The sequence below is a fragment of the Rhamphochromis longiceps genome, linkage group LG7 (genome assembly GCF_057381845.1).
Source record: "Rhamphochromis longiceps isolate RC_006_pf linkage group LG7, R_longiceps_female_GT1.1, whole genome shotgun sequence".
Taxonomy (NCBI): domain Eukaryota; kingdom Metazoa; phylum Chordata; class Actinopteri; order Cichliformes; family Cichlidae; genus Rhamphochromis; species Rhamphochromis longiceps.
In genome coordinates this window covers 49,810,079-49,828,178 of record NC_140563.1, presented here as the reverse complement: position 1 = coordinate 49,828,178, position 18,100 = coordinate 49,810,079, and the positions used below count along the sequence as shown (strand labels likewise).

Below are 18,100 nucleotides of genomic sequence, written 5' to 3'. Positions count from 1 at the left end.
TCTCTAAATCCTTGTGGTTTCTTGGCTGCCACTTGGCAACTGGAAGCTTCAGCTCCTTCCACAGATGTTCAATAGGAAAATTGGACCTTTGGTGTGGTGAAGCTGTCTTGTACTTAGCAGAAAAGGAGTCCGAAAGCATGACGTTTTCACCTCCATGCTTGACTGTGGGAATAGTGTTCGGGTTGGGTTGATGCCATGCATGATTTTTAGTTTCTTTTGACCACAGTACTTTCTCCCAAGTCTTCTCTGCTTCATTTAGATGTTCACTGGCAACTAGATGGGCTTTAACATTTGCCTTATCGAGCACGGGGACCTTGGTGGTGCTGCAAGACGTCAATGCACTGCAGCATAGTGTGTTATCAAAGGTCTTCTTAGTGATGGTGGTCCCAACTGCCTTCAGAGCCTCCTGTATAGTTTTAGACTGATCTACTACTTTCCTCATGATTATCTTCATCCTATGAGGGAAGATCTTTCATGGAGTACTAGACCGAGGGTGACCAATGATTATTTTATATTTCTTCCATTTCCAAATATTTGCAACAATTTTCCCTTTCTCTCTAAGCTTCTTGCTGATGGTTTAGAGCTCAGTCAAGCCTTGTGCAGGCCTCCAATCTGTCCCTTACATCCTTTGGCAGCTCTTTGGTTTTGCCCATGGTGGTGGAGAGATGCTTTTTTCTGGATTATAAATTGATATTATCCCTCTTTCATTTAAAAATGAAACTAGCAAAACATGAGAAAAATGAGAGAATCTTCATTTCTTTGGCAATGAGCAAACTTACAATTTCAGCAGGGGATCACATTTCCCCACTGTAGGTGTGAGCACGTTCACATGCAAGGGGTGATTTGGCAATCACACTGATTATTACATTAACAGAGAATCAAAATAACACAGCTACTAAATCGGCGACATGAGAGAAAAAAAACGGTACTGTTTTGTGTTAAAAGTGCTAGTAAGTAAGTAAAATTTATTTATATAGCGCTTTTCACAGATAAAAATCACAAAGTGCTTTACAACACAGGAAATGGGAACATAAAAACAATATAACAGTAAATAAAGTGTATTGCTGTATGAATTTGTGAGTGCTTTCAGTGTTTTGGACAGTAAGACGGGAAAAGAGCTACATATTGGTAAAGTGTAGCTGACTTCAAGGCAGGAAGAAAAGCTGGGAAAAATGCCAATTGTGCGAGTTAACAAATTTATCAGTATCACAACTTTATCATTTAGGAATTGTGACATTGATCAAGAGTTCAGTCGGTGGAGAGTTCATACCTGTTCATCTCTAATCTGGCGTTGTGCCAGAAAGTGTTTTTTACATGTAAGATGTTTGCTTGTATTGGTAATGCATGCATGTGTACGGACATGTGCAGGTATATATGTCTGTATATGTATACATATGTATATTTAGTGTGTACATGTGTGTGTGTACATGTCTATAAATAGGAATAGTAGTGGTACAATAGCTATATCAAGCTATATAGTTTATGTCTTCCATATTTCCAATTATATCCATAATCACATACTGTGTATGCTACCACTGTATATAGTGCATTATCTTACTTTTTTTCATTGATTGTACTTATTTGTATTTTTGTATTTCCTTCTGATATCTGTACCTGAGCTGAGGTGATGCAAAAATTTCCCCGTTGTGGGATCAATAAAGTCTTATCTTATCTTATCTTAAACAGACAGAAGGACTCTGGCCAAAATAACATCTCTGATGAACAGAGTCTCCCACCCCATGCATGTAAATGTTGCTGAACTGCAGAGCTCCGTCAGAGACAGACTGCTGCATCCTAGATGCATGAAGGAGCGTTTCCGCAGGTCCTTCCTCCCTGCAGCTGTCAGACTGTACAATCAAAACGTTCCTAACAAACACAGATGTTTACATCAGTGCTGTAACTTGCACTATTTTATCAACCGATTCACACTATAACCTGGGTTTGCCTCTTATCTTTATTTAATTTTATTTAATTTAATAACGGTACAGTACTCTGTTTTTGGTAACCATTGCCTCTCATGTAAATATGTAAAAATTGTGTATGTTTCTGTTCTGTGTCTTGGGCACTGTTTGTTTGTATATGTGTCTTTCTTGCTGCTGTTACATCCAAATTTCCCCTTGTGGGACAATTAAAGGATTATTCTCTTCTATTCTAGTCTATTTAAAAACATGACTTATTATTGTACCTACATTATAACCAATCAAGTCCTTTTTGGGCACCTGAAATATCTTTATAGAACTATAACGCTAATTTGTTGCCATTTCTGATACAGCCCCCTCAAAGACATTTTGAATGTCAACAAGACTCTTTAATGGTCATATAAAATTAACCTTACCAAAAACTAATTTCATTTTCTACCTTGTAGCAAGAATGTTGTTTGTGGCTCAAGATGACCTAATAGCGATCATAAGGGAAACATTTGGCACATGCTTCACATGTTATAGGCCAACAAGTCAATTACAGCAATTAAAATACGAGTCATCACTTTTTTGGCGAATACCAGAAAGAACTTTTTGGCAGACGATCACTTAAGGTTCAGAATGAGTTACCATGGCGATGTAACCCGGTAACTGATTGACCTTTTTAGTACAGGGAACCCAGGGTTCATCCTGGAGCTACTTAACAAATAGGCTGTGTCCAAATTCAAGGTCTGCACGCCAGTGTTGCCAACTCCTCAGTAAGGAAAATCACTATTGGTTGTCCTAAAAGTCGCTAGAAGTCGCCAAATGACGCCATCACCTAATTTGCATAATTGATCATGCTAATGTAATTGTAACCTACGTTGTTGGAGAGAGAAATAACATCGTGGAAGAGACATAAAGTGAGTAAAAACGTCCTAAATGCAGTTAGAATTTATTTGGAACTACAAATTAAATTTCTTTTAGCAATTATTGTTTTTTAATGTCACAATTCCAACCCTGCTCCTTTATCCGGGCCTGGACCGGCAAAAGTGACCCGAAATTGGCACTCTGGTGGAGTTACTTTGTGTGTGAGAGTGTGTGTTTATAAGTAGTTTTAAACCTTGTGATCCACAAAACAGCATAACAGTAAAAGAAGAATTGACTGCGTTACAGTCAGTGCGGGAGCAGCGACTTCGCTCATGCGCGATTCATTTGCCGTTTGGACGCACAGGTGTGAACGTCTCCTGCCCTGATAGCAGTTGGGGGAGGACTATCCTCCGCCTGGGAGCGCTTTGGCATATATATATATATGTGTGTGTGTGTGTGTGTGTGTCATAATAATCTGACAATACTATTATATAGGTCATATTATATTTACATTACCACAGTGAGATGATTTTAGTCTCATGAACAACATTAACTAATTGTTATTTACTAACTAATCTTACATGACTGTTCAGCACAGAAATGACGCCCAACAATCATGTTTTACAGTCCTGTGGTCTCAGCCTCAGATACTCAACTAATCAAAGTGATGTCATGACAAAAATGAATGACCAACAAAACATTTTTCTCCTTCATTTCTGTCAAACAATGCTGTATGTAACGTGTCTCGCGGTTAGTATCATGGTTGCTAGGCAACCTGTACAGCGCGACCGTCCCATTTCACAAGCCTCTCACTTCCGCACTTCTCGTACTTCTAGTACTTACCGTACGTAGTATGCGTAGTGCGCGTACTTCAAGCGTGCAGACCCTGAATTGGGACACAGCCATAGATTGGGTTAGGCAGGCAGGTGGAGGCAGGAATTGGCATCATGCCACTCCTGTCTCTATGGCAGGCAGGAGTTACATAAATGAACGAATAAATGAATAATTTTTTTTCCAATGCCAGGGTTGAAAAAGGGGATCTTTCTTTCTTTCTTCTAGAGCCTCCATCCAAAAAAGACGTTGGGGTACCATCTCCAGGACACTAGAGGTCAGTCTAACTTTTGTTTTATGTTATATTTTTTTCTTCGGATAAGTTTTAGGAGACTTGCGTGTGCGTGCAAACATGTCGCCGTTCAAGAGAAAACGTGCCGGCCAGGATTCCGTTGATTTCAAGCCGAAAAAAGGAAAACTGGTACCAGATGAAGGCAAAGGCCTAGAGGAAGTGGGAAGAGAGAAGGAACATGAGATCACGGTGCCAGCACCGATCTCTCAGGTCAGAGTTATAGCGTGTTATTGTCCACTGAACTATTTTAGCTGGTGCGCCAACTTCAGTTTACCAACTACGCGCTACTTTACTTACTTATCTATAACCTACTCAGTGTGTAGCATCAGATAGAGGAATTCGTTATATCCTAACATTCCCAATCTGATATCGACACAGATATGAACCAAACTGCCTTCTTAAACGTACAGTCGGTATTTAAGGCTAATTAATAGTAAAAAGAAAGAATGTTGTGCTCAAAAATATGATAGTGTGTTATTACGTTCCTTTCAACAAATTGATGCGTTTTAATAAACGCATCGTTAACCCATTAAAAATACATAAATGGCTCGTGATTTTTTTTTTGGCGGCGGCCATGTTCCCCCAGCTTATTTAAATACAGTGGCCGGGAAGGACATTTCCACCTACTCGCATTTTACATGTGAGGCTGAAGCTTGGCTACATGTGTAAAACACCAAAGGAAGAGAACTCGTAGAACTCGAACTATGAGGCTAATTTAAATTCGTGCCTTCGTCTTCAGACTCAAGACTTGAAGGATTATGCTTGTGTTTTATGGTTGTGGAGAAGGGGTCCCCTTCATCAAAGAAACAAAAATGCAAAGGAAAAGAGAGAAGCTCACCAGCATTTTAAGAAAACGTCATCCTCGTTATCCTCACCTCAAGCCAGTGCTTTTGTACATGGAAACAACATGCTAATTTGTTCCTGATGTTGTTGCTGTTACTCATAGTCACTGGCTAAACAACAACAGCACTTGGCTATAAAGTAGACTCAGTGTCCCAAAAAGGTTTTGCTGTAATAAGCAGTTTGCTTACATCGGAGGGTTTATTCACAAAGCATCAAAACAGCAGCTTTTACCAACAGAAAGGTTCAGCATATCCTCAATAACTCACCTCAGTATGGAGGTCAAAGGTCACTGACCTGTACTACTTCCACAAAGTTTGACGGTCTCTTCCAGATTGAATAAATGTGGATCCCTCTTACCTAGAATTGACAGCTGAGGTAAACAATGGACCAACAGCCTTCCGCAGACAGGGAAAAACTCCCGGGCAGACCCATATCTGTTCTGAACCGTAGTAGAAGAACGCTGTTTCTTTGCTTTTGTTGCATTTTAAGACTGAAATTGCAAACTGGTATTTGTTTTAGTTCAATGTTCTGAGCTAAACTGTTTTTAACAGGGCAAATGGACCAACAAGGAAAGAGTTCTGATTTTCTCCTCCAGAGGGATCAACTTCAGAACCAGACACCTGATGCAGGACCTGAGGACCATGATGCCTCATGCAAAGGCAGGTTAGTGTCATGTAGCACTGACCTACAGCATTGCTTCACACAAACACCTGTGTTATCTGTCTTACCTTACTAACCCACAAATCTTGTGCTTAGACACAAAAATGGACAGAAAGGATAAGCTGTTTGTCATAAACGAGGTAAGTTTGCTGTTTAACATCTTAGTTTACTCTTACATAACATATGTAAAGCATCCAGGAGAATAAAGTCATTTGTTTGGCAGGTTTGTGAGATCAAAAACTGCAACAAGTGCCTCTATTTTGAGGCCAAGAAGAAGCAGGACCTCTACATGTGGTGAGAATTTCATTGGTATTACATCTCGTGTACATCAGACTCATAGGAGAGCCAATCTGAACTAAGTTCAATCATGTTCTTGTCCTGTAGGATTTCAAACAGCCCCCATGGCCCTTCTGCAAAGTTCCTAGTCCAGAACAGTAAGTTATTTCGCCACCAAAGCCCTCAAATGCAGCAATCATTTGTTATACGTTGGGAAAAATAATTGCATTGCCCCTCCTCTTTGACAGTTCACACACTGGCCGAACTCAAACTGACAGGAAACTGCCTCAAAGGATCCAGGCCGCTGCTCTCGTTTGATCCTGTGAGTAGAACTGGGTCATAAAGCCGGGAGTAATAAATTAGACTTGCTGTTAGTTTATAATCAGTATGTCTTTATTCCGAATTTGTTGCACTATGAGTCTCATCAACACCACATCAGATATTTATGGTTTAGTGTAGTCAAGGAAATAGGGATGGGAATTGGTAAGAATTTAGCGATTCCAAGATCAATATCATTTATCGATTTGATTACTTATCGATTGTCATTGGGTCCGTTTTGAAAGTCACCACAGTTGCTAAGAAGCAATATAGAAATTACCTTCATGCAAATTAACTGCATGCTGTGGGTTAAATGTTTGAGCAGGTTACACAGAACATGTTAGACATATTACACAGAACACGTTACTTAATTACTCCCTGGAAAAATAATTCCTTACAGTACTCGTTACATTACTTTCATGTTACTCTATAACTTAGCTGAAACACACTATTTAACAATATAAACCTGAGGCTACAACCCCACACACTAACACAAGTCCCTAATGAGAACACTAAGATCTTTCTCTTGGAGAATACAAAGCAGACCACACAAGTGCCGAAGTTGTGTTAGCAGCATAATGCAGTTTTTTCTGTCCAGTTTTCCACTTAACCATTTATCTCAGTCTTTTGTGCAATAAAAGTAAGTGTCCATATCCACGCTCCAGACTGCGTCGCCACTTTCCTCCTCGGACAGGTGAACCGTGCAGGAACCAATAAGAGCGATCGATAGAAAGGCAGAATAACAATTCCAAGGAATTGGACTTCTGGGAATCGGTTTTCTACATAAACTGGTTCTCAATTCCCATCCCTACAAATAGCGTCACAAAACTCTGCACAATGTCTTCGCTCTGATATAAAATTCTCGGCCTGTGATCTGAATAGTGAAAGTTTTTTTGTGTTTAAGTTGAATTTAAGAAAAAACGCCTGAGCAAGAGCTGAAGTTTTTATTTTTACTCTTTATTTTCTTCAACAGAAATTCGATAAGGAGCCTCACTATGCTTTACTGAAAGAGCTCTTCATCCAGGTGCGTTTCCAGGACAGCGTGAATGTAAACTGATTGCAGTTTTTGACACTTTCAGTCTAAAGTCCGATTACATATCATGTTTTTACTGTAAGAACGGAGCAGATGTGATTTTTTTTTTTTTTTTTTAATTTTTTCTTGAAGAGTTGAACAAATTGTATTTTCTGACTGAACTCATTCATTTTTTCTGTTGTAGACCTTTTCCACCCCACGCTACCATCCTAAGAGTCAGCCTTTTGTGGACCATGTTTTCACCTTCACCATTGCAGACAACAGGATTTGGTTTCGAAACTACCAGGTACTCTTCTGCCATACTTTTCTAAATTTCATTTGATATTTTATCCCTGGCTTGAGCAGATTCCGAATGAAATATTTCTTATTTTCCTCTGGCTGTGTTCAGATCATTGAGGAAGATGGCTCTCTAGTGGAGATTGGGCCTCGCTTTGTTCTTAACCTCATGAAGATCTTTCAGGGGAGCTTTGGGGGGCCTACGCTCTATGAAAACCCAGACTTCCGTTCTCCTAACATGGTAAAAATCCATTGCACGATAGCTGAAGTTACAATTAATGTTCCTGATATACTAATGTTCTTACATCGAACATCTCTCTGTATGCTCCTGCAGCACCGGAGAGAGATGCGACTGGCAGCGGCAGCCAAAGTGCGAGAGAAGCAGATGGTAAAGGAGATGCAGAAAGGAAAGAAGACGTCTGCGAAGGAGGACCTGGAAAGTGACGTTACAGCGGATGTCTTCCTGACACCGGCTGAGGAAAAGCCCGCTGACATTCAGATGGAAGCGCCTGAGACGAAAGTGGTGAAGAAAAAACAAAAAGCTTTCAAAAGACAAAGGATGCAGATGGCACGCAGGTAACTGGATGGACTGCAATAAGCTGAGTGAATGCTGCTGCCATTATTCAGTAAAAATATGGGAATGTCACCACACAGTCAGGACTCAAGTACAGTATTAGAAACAGTCCTTGGGAAAATATGCATCATGTTTTGTTGCCCCAGTTTATGAACTCCTTTCTTCTTTTTCTAATAAACAAGTTTTTCTTGATGTAATGTTGATTGAGTTGGAGTAAAAACTCTTTTCTATGTCATAGAAATAAAATACCAACTTGATCTCTGTATCCTGTGATGTATACTCCATAAAAGGCTTTTGGAATAGTGTCAGCATAGACTTGGAGGAAGTGTGTCCACAGCTTAAGAGAAATCACACCTATTCAAAATAGGTAGAACAGGTGTTGTTTTAGATCACTGTCTAGTTGTTTTAGATCAGTGAGCTGGGTCTAATGTGTCCTGTTTTACAGGCTGTCAGCCATCTGGAAGCATATGTCAAAAGATGAGCTCTGATATGCAAATATAAAGAGAGCTGCATTTAACAAGTAGACTCAAATTCAGGAGTAACATTCACAAATTGTGAGACTTATGACTGAAAACAGCTGAGTCACCATAGTAATCAATAGAGTACTTGAACACACATCGAACATGCCTCTGTATACTCCTGCAGCACATCGAGCTACGATTATGACGTGTGGCGTAATCATAGAGAGCATAAGAACATCTCTCAAATCTGGCAAATGATGAATCAGTTCATTTTCTGTTTACTCCACTGTGCCCATTACAAGTCCGGCATTTTCTCCATACCTGCCTCCTCTGGCAAACTGGACTCCGGTGTGTAGTTAAGGTGCTTATTACAAGTCAGATTTGAATCTGGTGTTCTCAGTTCTCTTCCACCTCCTCATCGGGACAGCAGTAATATTCTACGAAGCAGATCTGTCCGTCGTCGTTCCTGACCAGGTACTGCAGAGAGAGGAAGCCCCGGTTGTCTGTCCTGACGGAGACTTTACAGGACAAAGCCAAGGCTTTGGTGGACGGCTTCAGGAGGGACATCTTGTATCTGTTTGCAGACAGAATACAAACAAAGCATTACACGGGGATACGCTGAAACTATGCCTAAACTATTTCTCTTGCAGAGATTTTTAACATGATACGATAGAAAGACCAAGAAAACACTTAACACTGGATCCAGGAGTGCTGACTCATTAGTGTCAGCATATCCAGTTGCAGTTGTAAATGTCATTATTTTTCTGTGCTTTTTATTCAGTTACAAGTCAAATGTATCCAGTTAACAAGCTCTATTACATAAGTTATAACAAGTCTGCTTTTAAGGAGATGTAAAGGGGACGAAGAGTCACCGGGGAAATGATTATAATCCTAAACACCTGCATGCAGGTGCTGCAACGTCCTGTGGCCAGACCTCTGGTTAGGAGCCATGCTGGCAATTACAGTTTGCACACAAGTATACAACACAAGGTCAAACCATGGGAGTCTACTTGAGTGAAGTATTTCCAATTCCAGGAATTTCTAGAGCGCCTACAAGGTGAGTGTATACCTATCCGAGTTCATACTTAGGTTAAGGACACTGGCACTAGTTATTAGTGTGTGCACACAAGTGAGTGTCAATATTTTCAAAGCTTAGTTTGTTAATAATAAAAAATATTATCACTGCCCTTTGGTTATTATTATTTTCCCAAAACATAAGCCACAAAATGCTCAGAATTACAATCAAATAAAACAAACTAGATTTAAAGAAAATAAAATGCTAAACAACAGTTTAATACAAATATATTCCAGCATTTCTTATGTTTCATTAAAAATGACTTCTACCATTGCTGGAGGTCATCATTTACAGTCTAGTTTGTTGGCATTACCCGACTGATGCTGGAGAATCTGATCAACTTTGTTGTCCAAGGGTATATTTGACACAGTGACTGAACAGATATACTAATTTTATGACTCTCAAAGGAAAGATGTGTATATTTGGTTATAACTTTTTAATATTTGGATTTATTCATGTCAACATCTTCAACTTTTTCACATTATGATCAGAGTTACCTGCCTGGCAACCATGCGTGAACAGGCATGTAAAAGGGTCAAGACTGAAAATGAGAGTAAAGTCAGTCACAGACAGTCGTGACTGACTTTACAGCGAGATAAAGATCACACATTTTCTGCTATGTCATTCTCTACTGTGTATGACATTTGGTTTTAGTCGCTGTGTTGGTGCTTCCTGTCCTCCCAGTCCACCTATGGCTAGTTTGTGTTCTCTACAGTCTAAATAATCTGCGCATGTGTTCGTGTGCTAACCTGTTCGTTTGTGTCTCGGTGCACTTAAACAGCTCCATCATGTCCGAGTCTTTGGAGTAATCATAATGAGCATTTCCAGCATTCCCAAACGTTGACAACCTTAGAAAATCAACAAATCAAATAATAATAATATAAATGAAAGGTAAAAAGAGCAGCACTTTCAAAAATAATGCAGAGGGGGCAAAGTTAGACTGCAAACTACCTCAGCACACTGATAATGAATGACAGGAAAAAGATCTATTTTGTTACAACAAATCCTTGAAGAAAGTCACTGTGCCTACCTTTAGCTTAGCTATACATTATATTTAGTGTTAGCTTCAATCAGATCGATACAATCCAGCATAAAACATGCCTCAACTTTACCGTTAAGAAGACTTAGTTTCCCAGAAGTGGATTATGTCTAATCCCAAATACTTTTCCCAGTGGATATCGTCAGTGATTTTTCTTTTAAGAGCTTTACACACCAGACTTATAAAAAGAATTAATTTGAAGATTTTGTGCGTTGAAAATGTTTTTCGGACTCCGATATTTTTCAATTTTCAGAACGAGAATAAAGAGATCTGCCAATCAAACCACTGCATTTGGTAGCAAAAGTCTACTTGTAGCTTAAAACACACACCGGTACTGAAAACTGGTGATGCAGCAAAAGTAAACAACACAATTTCAATACAGAAACACAATCAGTTCTACAAAATGACTTCTCTGCCCCCTCAGATGTGATCCTAACTCTGCCCACAAGAATTCAAACTACCCTAATGACATCTGGAAAGATGTACATACATAAGCGGTCGTGATTCAGCTTCAACTTCTGAATGAAACCGCAAAATTCTCCCTGTTGCTCTGAACCTAGAGTCTCTGTTTCTACCATTTCAGTGTTTACATATGTTGTGTACTAAATTCTGAATTTCATCTGCCCCCCCCCCCCCCCCCCCCAATGCTCTTGGTGTGTAAAGGACTTTTAAACACAGTGATTTTTTTTTAAGGTCAGCAATGTAATCATAAACCAGCACGACACTGTAGAAAAAGTACAGTAAGGACAGCACACCTGAAGTATGGTTGGCTGGGGGACATGGTAATCTGTAGCACTTCACTAGTCATGTCCAGTTCAGAGAAGGCTTCCTTCAAACTCTCTGACTGCAAGATCACCTACAAAAGAGCCAGGGATACATCAGTTGTTACTGAGTTGTGTTTCCTGTTTTTCTAACACCTGCAAATAGTGTTATGCCCGTTGGATTTGTAAAGTAAGGAAACCAGAGAAACTGTAATTTCTGAACTGATTCGTTTGCATTGGTTTATTGTTTCCCATCTGATTTTTTTGTATATTTAATATTCCAGTTTTAATAACAGAAAAAGTGAAATTAACCTTGTTCGTGACATTAGTGCTGCAGAACTCAAAGTCAATCGGTTCTTCTGGTTCTTGCGTGTTAATCTTGCACACGGTCACTACACCACCTTCCTCCAGGAACAACGTCAGAGGGTACCCATACCCCCTGTAGCACATCCGCAAGGCTGTTGATACACCTGCAGCATCACAAGAAACAGATAAAAAGCATGTTGAGTCCCATCTCAGGTGGGGTTTTTTTTTTAAATTCGTTTATTTTTATGAATTTTACCTGGTGTTGTGGTTCCACCAAATATATTGAGGCAATCAAGGAGAACAGTGAGGTTGATCTGAAAAGCCACCAGATCTTCTCTTATGGTGAACTCTTGGAAGATCTCAGCCTGGGAGACATGAGTACAACTTCACTAAGGTATCAGTATTATAGGATTAAACACAAAGTAAACATACCTGCTCATTTAAGTATGTTCACTGACAAAATACAAGAGAAACACACCTGGATGAAGGCATTGGCCTGCAGACATTTCGAGTCCTCCACTGTGACCTTAAGGCCGTTGGTTGTAGCTGTGAAGATGGCGTGATCTTTGAAGGTGATTGCTTTCAGGATGTTGGAGAGATTGCGAGCATTGTCCAAATTCGCCACTAAAACGTACTGTTCGTCATCGCCTTGCGACTGAGTGGAGAGAGGCATTTTAGCGCTGAAAAAAGGCGCACAGATACCCGCTGTGAGGTCCCTGTAAAGGTAAACACATCGAATTAGCCGCTCCAATCATACATCACATGCGCATGAAGGTAAAACTTTGTTGAATGGCGTATCTTTTATATTCTAAATCGGACAGAATGTAAATGCGCCAAAGTGATTTGTGTCGATTCTACAACACACACACACACACACACACACACACACACACACACACACACACACACACACACACACACACACACACACACACCGAACTGTCACTTTGCTTTTACTGAAGTACTAAGCTTGTAAGCTTTTTTTTTTTTTTTTTACTGTGGCTCGCTTGGAGTTTAAAACGACGTAAAACACGAATTAACGGTAATATAATTTACATTTGTACTATCTAGATTCTCCTATACATTAATGTATTTAAAATATTCTCCCCAGAAAAACTGTAACTACCTTCGTGTCTCTTATAAAGCTGTTACGCAGCAGTTCTTGTGATTGTTTTTGAAGAAAGGCGCCCGGTGATGAACAACTTCCGCCTGTCGCTCTTCTTCTACGGAAGTTGGATTAAAGTACGTCTTACGTCAGCAACATTCCAGATATTTCGCCATAAAACATACTCTGCCCATCGGTAGTGCGTGACAACATCATTTTGTGATTGGGAGAGGTGAGAGTCTTTATTCTTTTTTCCTCGTGTAACAGTTCAAATCTTTTTATTTTCCTGTCTGAACTTTGGTGACAGTTTTTCATAACAAGCTACCGGGTGTGATATGACGCTAGCTTTAGCTCACTGTTTTATTTGAGCTTAGAGAGCATGAAACCAATAGTGTGTCAACTGTGTCAAGTTAAAAAATGATCGAAAAACAATTTACAGCACACAACAACAGAAATCACGAACAGAGTAATTTGTGTAGTCGTGTGAAAGAAAGCTTCCTTCCACCGTTAACTAAGGTAGCTCAGGTTAGCTTTGAAAACGTCAGTATGGCTGACAGGTCGCTCGGTGTGGAAGACCCAAGCTGCCAGAATAAATAAAACAAACAAAATAATAAACGTCTCAGTACAGTCATTTTTAACGTATATAGACCAGAAGAGTTTAAAATTAACGTAGGCAGTAATTGTTGTAAATATGCCATAAATTTCTTTTTTAAATTTGTGTAACCTATTTATAAAGCAAGATTCTGTTACTTTTCAAATTATGTACACATTTCTGTCATTTCAACCAATATGTTTTTTGCTTTATTTTCGTGTTTTAAAGTGCATGTTGGATTGTTTGATGTGGGGTTTTTGTTTTTGTCGTTTTTGTTTGTTTGTTTGTTTGTTTGTTTTTTAATTATTGTATAAATGTTAATAAATTCATGAAATGTTAGTAAATCATTCTACAGGAACCTTGTAGCAATATCTCAACAACCAACCATAAACTTACTATGTATTTTTTTTTTTACAACTCACAATATTTTTTCTCTGTTGTAGGTTTTTCCATTTTTACCAGCTATGGTGTGCATTCCCTGTATTGTGATTCCTGTCCTCTTGTGGGTCTACAAGAGGTTCCTGGAGCCTTATCTCTATCCTTTTATTTCACCCATTATTAATATATTCTGGAGCAAAAAGGCAGTGCAGGAGACCAGTGCTAATGACCAAAAAGTTAGTGAAAAGAGTAATGGGACTTGCAAGGTAAGTAAATGGAAAATTTTTGTGATGTTTTCATTAAGAAACTTAAAAATAATTATGGAAATATTTCCCAGCTCTGGTATATAGAGCGAATATATCTAAAAATGATAGTAAAACTAATAGGAGCCACTCAAAGGGTCTCTGTGTTGTGTCATTTTTAACGTATAAGTTTCATAGTTATTTGATTTGAAGTTTTAAAAAAAAATTTCACTCATGTTTTTCAGCCTGAAAGCAACGGCGAGGCCACTGCTAATGGATCTACAATAGCAACGGATAAGAAGACAGACTGACGCCTCAAAATATATTCAATGCTTCAGAAACAATGTAAATATTTAATTCTTCTAGAGAAACTATAAATTAACTTATAAATCACCTTAGAATTAATTGGATTTTATAACCTTCCAATTGTTATTTGGAGCTTGTTTTTATTTTTGTCATCCATCTTGTTGATATATTTTCTGTTAATCATTAATTGATACAGCTGTTTATTGTATTGAAGGACATAGATTTTGTAAGTTAAACTTTAAGCATAAATAATGAATAAAATAAACAAGACCTCTTAAGTGCTTCTGCTGCTTTTTCTTCATTTTGAATAATGTGTTCTCTTCATATTTGAGTTGTTAAGAAAGCTGTTTTGTTCATATAACTTTGAAATAATTAAAATAAATATGAAAGAATGTTAGCAACTTGACACGAAAGTAGAATAGAATAGAATTAGAATAGAATTCAACTTTATTGTCATTGCACATGCACAGGTACAGGGCAACGAAATGCAGTTTGCATCCATCCAGAAGTGCTTTAGTGATATAGATATATTACAGTAAATATAGATATGTAAGTATATTACAGAAATGGGTCTATTATGGTATGTTATAATGTACACGGTATGAAGTATGTTGTGAATATTCTATAACTATAAGTATGTACAGGCTGTAGTGAGTACAAGCTATGTACAGGATATGAACAGGATATAAATATGAAAAACTATACAGAATATGAAATAAATAACTTTACAGAAATCTGAGATATACAGCTATACAGAAATGGGAACTATGCAAGTTGTAAACAGTTGTAGGATTAAAGATTATCGAATGTACAGAATGATTATTTACACAGAGCTATACAGTAGTGCAGTTAAGATAAGTGAGGGTGTAGATAGTTTCTACAGAGGCTATATAAAGTGCTAGTGGTTGTGAGTGGTGGTTCACTCCATGTTATTATTGTGTTTGAGGGTACAGTTGTCCATTGTGTGTGTGTGTATGTTCAGTCCATGAGTTTAACGTGGGTCAGATGTCAGGAGGCAGAGTTCAGGAGTCTGACAGCTGTGGGGAAGAAGCTGTTCCGGTACCTGGTGGTCTTAGTCCGGAGGCTCCTGTAGCGCCTCCCAGAGGGCAGGAGGGTGAAGAGTCCATGTGATGGGTGACTGGGGTCTTTGATGATTTTCCCAGCCCTTTTCAGACACCGCTTCCTGTAGATGTCTTTTATGGCAGGAAGTGGTGCTCCGGCGATGCGCTGGGCAGTTTTCACGACCCTCTGCAACGCCTTCCGGTCCGAGGCAGAGCAGTTCCCGTACCAGACTGTTATACAGTTGGTCAGGATGCTCTCGATGGTGCAGCGATAGAAGTTCACCAGGGTGTCTGAGGACAGGTGGTTCTTCCTCAGAGTCCTCAAGAAGAAGAGGCGCTGGTGAGCCTTCTTGACCAGCTTGGAGCAGTTGGTCGTCCAGGTGAGATCCTCGGAGATGTGGACTCCCAGGAACTTGAAGCTGCTCACACGCTCCACAGCCGTCCCCTTAATGTGGATGGGTGGATGTGGGTCAGCATTCCTCCTGTAGTCCACGATGAGCTCCTTGGTCTTCTCGGTGTTAAGCAGCAGGTTGTTTCTGTCGCACCACTCAGCCAGACGATCCACCTCCTCCCTGTAGGCGGCCTCATCGTTGTCACTGATGAGGCCAATCACCGTGGTGTCATCTGCAAACTTAATGATGGTGTTGGAACCATCAGCAGGTCTGCAGTCGTGGGTGAAGAGGGAGTAGAGTATAAGTAGGTATAAACTAAAAATTTAGACCTGACATTTATGTGTACTGCCAGTAGTAACAGTGTTGCATGTACAGTGCAAGAATTACTCCAGACATAGAAGCAGCTGGGAAACGTTTGTCTTTGTCACACATTGCTCAAAAAGGAAAAATATAGTTAATAACATTTAATATCTTTATAGTATTGGAATATACCCTACACTGATCAGCCACATTTAAGCCAGTGAAGTGAATGCTATTATTGACTTGTTACTGTGTCTGCATATGTTCTGTTGTGTAACTTGGCTTCCCCTTATTCAAACACGTTCACCATGATGCTGACCGGGCTGCCAATTTTCCAAGATGCCTCAGGACACCCCATAATTCGAAATATATATGCTTAAAATCACCTAGCAATAGCCTAAAATAAAAGTGTTTTTTTTTTAAACATATAAACAACATGTACTGCCACTATTATTTTTTTTAATCTTATGTTATTAATATATATTTTGCTGTTAGTTTACGAACAGCCGAAACAATGCGATAGCATGGGCATGCACTAGTTATTAAAAAAATGTAAAATAGAGAAGTTATAAAAATAGAGGGCAGCAGTTCTATAGCTTCCAACCAGACGAACACACGAAGAAGATGTAGTAAACGCCCATATGTCGTCATTACGCACAGGGTGGCTACGTGGAAAACATGGAGGAAAGGAGTATGTAGAGTAAACTTAACTGTCTGAATTACAAAACAATTTCAGACCCTTTCCTTTGTCATTCGTACTTAATAAATCAACTGGACTAAACTTCAGGTCACTTTAAAAGACAGTAGTCGCCCCTGAACGGTCCTGGGAATCGGCAGAGCCGCGGAGAGCTGAGAGAAGCGTTTATGACAGGTAAGCTGAGCGGTCAGCTGGCTGCTCTCTGTATATGCGTTATTAACCACTGGCTAAACCAAAGCACTCCTCAATGAGAAATTTATTAGCGCCGGTTTCATTCTTATGTGGGACTTTGAGTTTATATTGTTTACTGTGAAAACTGCTAAGCTGCAGGCTATTTCCTGCGCTTGAAATCAGTATGGTCAAGCTAACGTCGTGCAAGTAGATTTAAAAAAAATATTTAAATAGTGTCATTTAAAGTAAATGTTGAAATAATATAATGAATATGAAAACGTAATTTTAGCTCTTGCTGGAGAAAGAAAAATTGTCCTTTATGGTTTAGCACTGCAAATATTGTAAATACTGTACTCCACTTCACTTATGCTGACTACACCTGTGTGTCTAAGGTGTGTCGTTAGAAAAAAAAAACAAAAGCCATGTCCTGGTTCAGTGTGTGTCGTCCTGCTGTGATGCTGTGAACTTTGGCTTTCAAGGATGAGTTTGTGTTTGAGTTGGTGAGATCTGTTTTACAGGTTTTGTAATGCACGAACATGAAGAACCAGGAGTGTATATAGACTGGCTCTCACTCGTATATAGCACTCTTGCGCTTAAGCTCTGAGAGCACTTTATACAGCACGTGTCATCACAACTTTACACACAGACACACTCACACATATTCATACAAGCACATTTTATATGTCTAAGTGCTTTTAATCAAACATTTACACTCCAGTGAATGCAACTCTGGGTTCAGTGTCTTCCCCATGCAACCTGCAGTAGCCAGGGATCGAACCTATCCAATTGAACCACAGTCATCCCTGGCACCCCTGGTGCCCTTGTTTCTTAAAGCCCAAAGCGACAAGGATGGCCTCTGTCTATTCCTATTTAGATCTGAGTGTAGGAGATGTATAAATGTAAGCAGAAGCTCATTCATTCTCACATTAACCTTAATGAACTTGCTAACTCTGTAGTTAATTTGAAGCCCAGTTGTTTATTGTTTGTGCCTCCAAAGATTAAAGCATTTTCTTTGTCCCAGGTTTTGGCATATGCCTGGTGAAAAAGCAGTGAAGAGCAGCGAGTCTGGCTGAGCACAGCCAGCAAAGATGGGAGCCAACACCAGTCAGGTCAGTGACCTGTCCGATAATCCCAGCCTCAAGGCCCTGGTGGGCACAGAGTCCATATCGGAGAATGACCCTTTCTGGAACCAGCTCATCTCCTTCACCTTCATCAGTCCCACCAGCAGGTAAAAAGGAACACTGTGTTAAGGCACACACCTGAAATTCAATACACCTGTCAGCCATCACATTAAAACCGCAAACAGTCATTGCAGTGTTCTGCTTTGTCTCCAAGCATTTATG

At 39.5% G+C, this 18,100-nt stretch overlaps 4 protein-coding genes across 9 annotated transcripts in view; 3 read left to right on the top strand and 1 right to left on the bottom strand.

The window, feature by feature from the left end:
* Window positions 1–3,914: 3,914 nt before the first annotated feature.
* Window positions 3,915–8,128, top strand: brix1 (biogenesis of ribosomes BRX1). Its single transcript, XM_085414069.1, has 10 exons — window positions 3,915–4,101; window positions 5,286–5,397; window positions 5,491–5,534; window positions 5,618–5,688; window positions 5,779–5,828; window positions 5,919–5,992; window positions 6,962–7,012; window positions 7,206–7,307; window positions 7,410–7,538; window positions 7,632–8,128. Exons 1-10 carry the CDS (start codon window positions 3,952–3,954, stop codon window positions 7,875–7,877), a joined length of 1,029 nt encoding a protein of 342 aa, XP_085270195.1. The 5' UTR covers window positions 3,915–3,951; the 3' UTR covers window positions 7,878–8,128.
* On the bottom strand, window positions 8,002–12,749 carry rad1 (RAD1 homolog (S. pombe)). Its single transcript, XM_085414070.1, has 7 exons — window positions 12,640–12,749; window positions 11,992–12,229; window positions 11,770–11,878; window positions 11,520–11,677; window positions 11,202–11,302; window positions 10,157–10,255; window positions 8,002–8,906 (listed from the first exon to the last, which is right to left on the bottom strand). Exons 2-7 carry the CDS (start codon window positions 12,184–12,186, stop codon window positions 8,729–8,731), a joined length of 840 nt encoding a protein of 279 aa, XP_085270196.1. The 5' UTR covers window positions 12,187–12,229; window positions 12,640–12,749; the 3' UTR covers window positions 8,002–8,728.
* Window positions 12,203–18,100, top strand: part of dym (dymeclin) — a 63,883-nt gene continuing 57,985 nt past the window's right edge. For 3 of the 6 annotated variants that reach the window (XM_085414067.1, XM_085414068.1, XM_085414063.1), the window contains exons 1-2: window positions 16,535–16,760; window positions 17,779–17,985. In XM_085414067.1, the coding sequence (XP_085270193.1) occupies window positions 17,846–17,985 (140 nt within the window). In that variant the 5' untranslated portion in view covers window positions 16,535–16,760; window positions 17,779–17,845. Of the gene's footprint in view, window positions 12,238–15,384; window positions 15,578–15,668; window positions 15,894–16,534; window positions 16,761–17,778; window positions 17,986–18,100 lie in introns of those variants that run through there. The other 3 variants (XM_085414066.1, XM_085414064.1, XM_085414065.1) reach the window with 3 other exon arrangements.
* On the top strand, window positions 12,719–14,417 carry c21h18orf32 (chromosome 21 C18orf32 homolog). Its single transcript, XM_085414071.1, has 3 exons — window positions 12,719–12,850; window positions 13,654–13,854; window positions 14,076–14,417. Exons 2-3 carry the CDS (start codon window positions 13,675–13,677, stop codon window positions 14,139–14,141), a joined length of 246 nt encoding a protein of 81 aa, XP_085270197.1. The 5' UTR covers window positions 12,719–12,850; window positions 13,654–13,674; the 3' UTR covers window positions 14,142–14,417.

Excerpts from the sequence above, each read along its gene's own strand:
- brix1 (XM_085414069.1), top strand. The coding sequence starts at position 3,952 with ATGTCGCCGTTCAAGAGAAAACGTGCCGGCCAGGATTCCGTTGATTTC. Across the intron at positions 5,398-5,490 it reads GATGCCTCATGCAAAGGCAG|ACACAAAAATGGACAGAAAG; the intron begins GTTAGTGTCATG and ends TCTTGTGCTTAG. Across the intron at positions 7,539-7,631 it reads ACTTCCGTTCTCCTAACATG|CACCGGAGAGAGATGCGACT; the intron begins GTAAAAATCCAT and ends ATGCTCCTGCAG.
- rad1 (XM_085414070.1), bottom strand. The coding sequence starts at position 12,186 with ATGCCTCTCTCCACTCAGTCGCAAGGCGATGACGAACAGTACGTTTTA. Across the intron at positions 11,303-11,519 it reads GCACTAATGTCACGAACAAG|GTGATCTTGCAGTCAGAGAG; the intron begins GTTAATTTCACT and ends GCTCTTTTGTAG. Across the intron at positions 8,907-10,156 it reads ACCGAGACACAAACGAACAG|ATACAAGATGTCCCTCCTGA; the intron begins GTTAGCACACGA and ends GTCTGCAAACAG.
- c21h18orf32 (XM_085414071.1), top strand. The coding sequence starts at position 13,675 with ATGGTGTGCATTCCCTGTATTGTGATTCCTGTCCTCTTGTGGGTCTAC. Across the intron at positions 13,855-14,075 it reads AGAGTAATGGGACTTGCAAG|CCTGAAAGCAACGGCGAGGC; the intron begins GTAAGTAAATGG and ends CATGTTTTTCAG.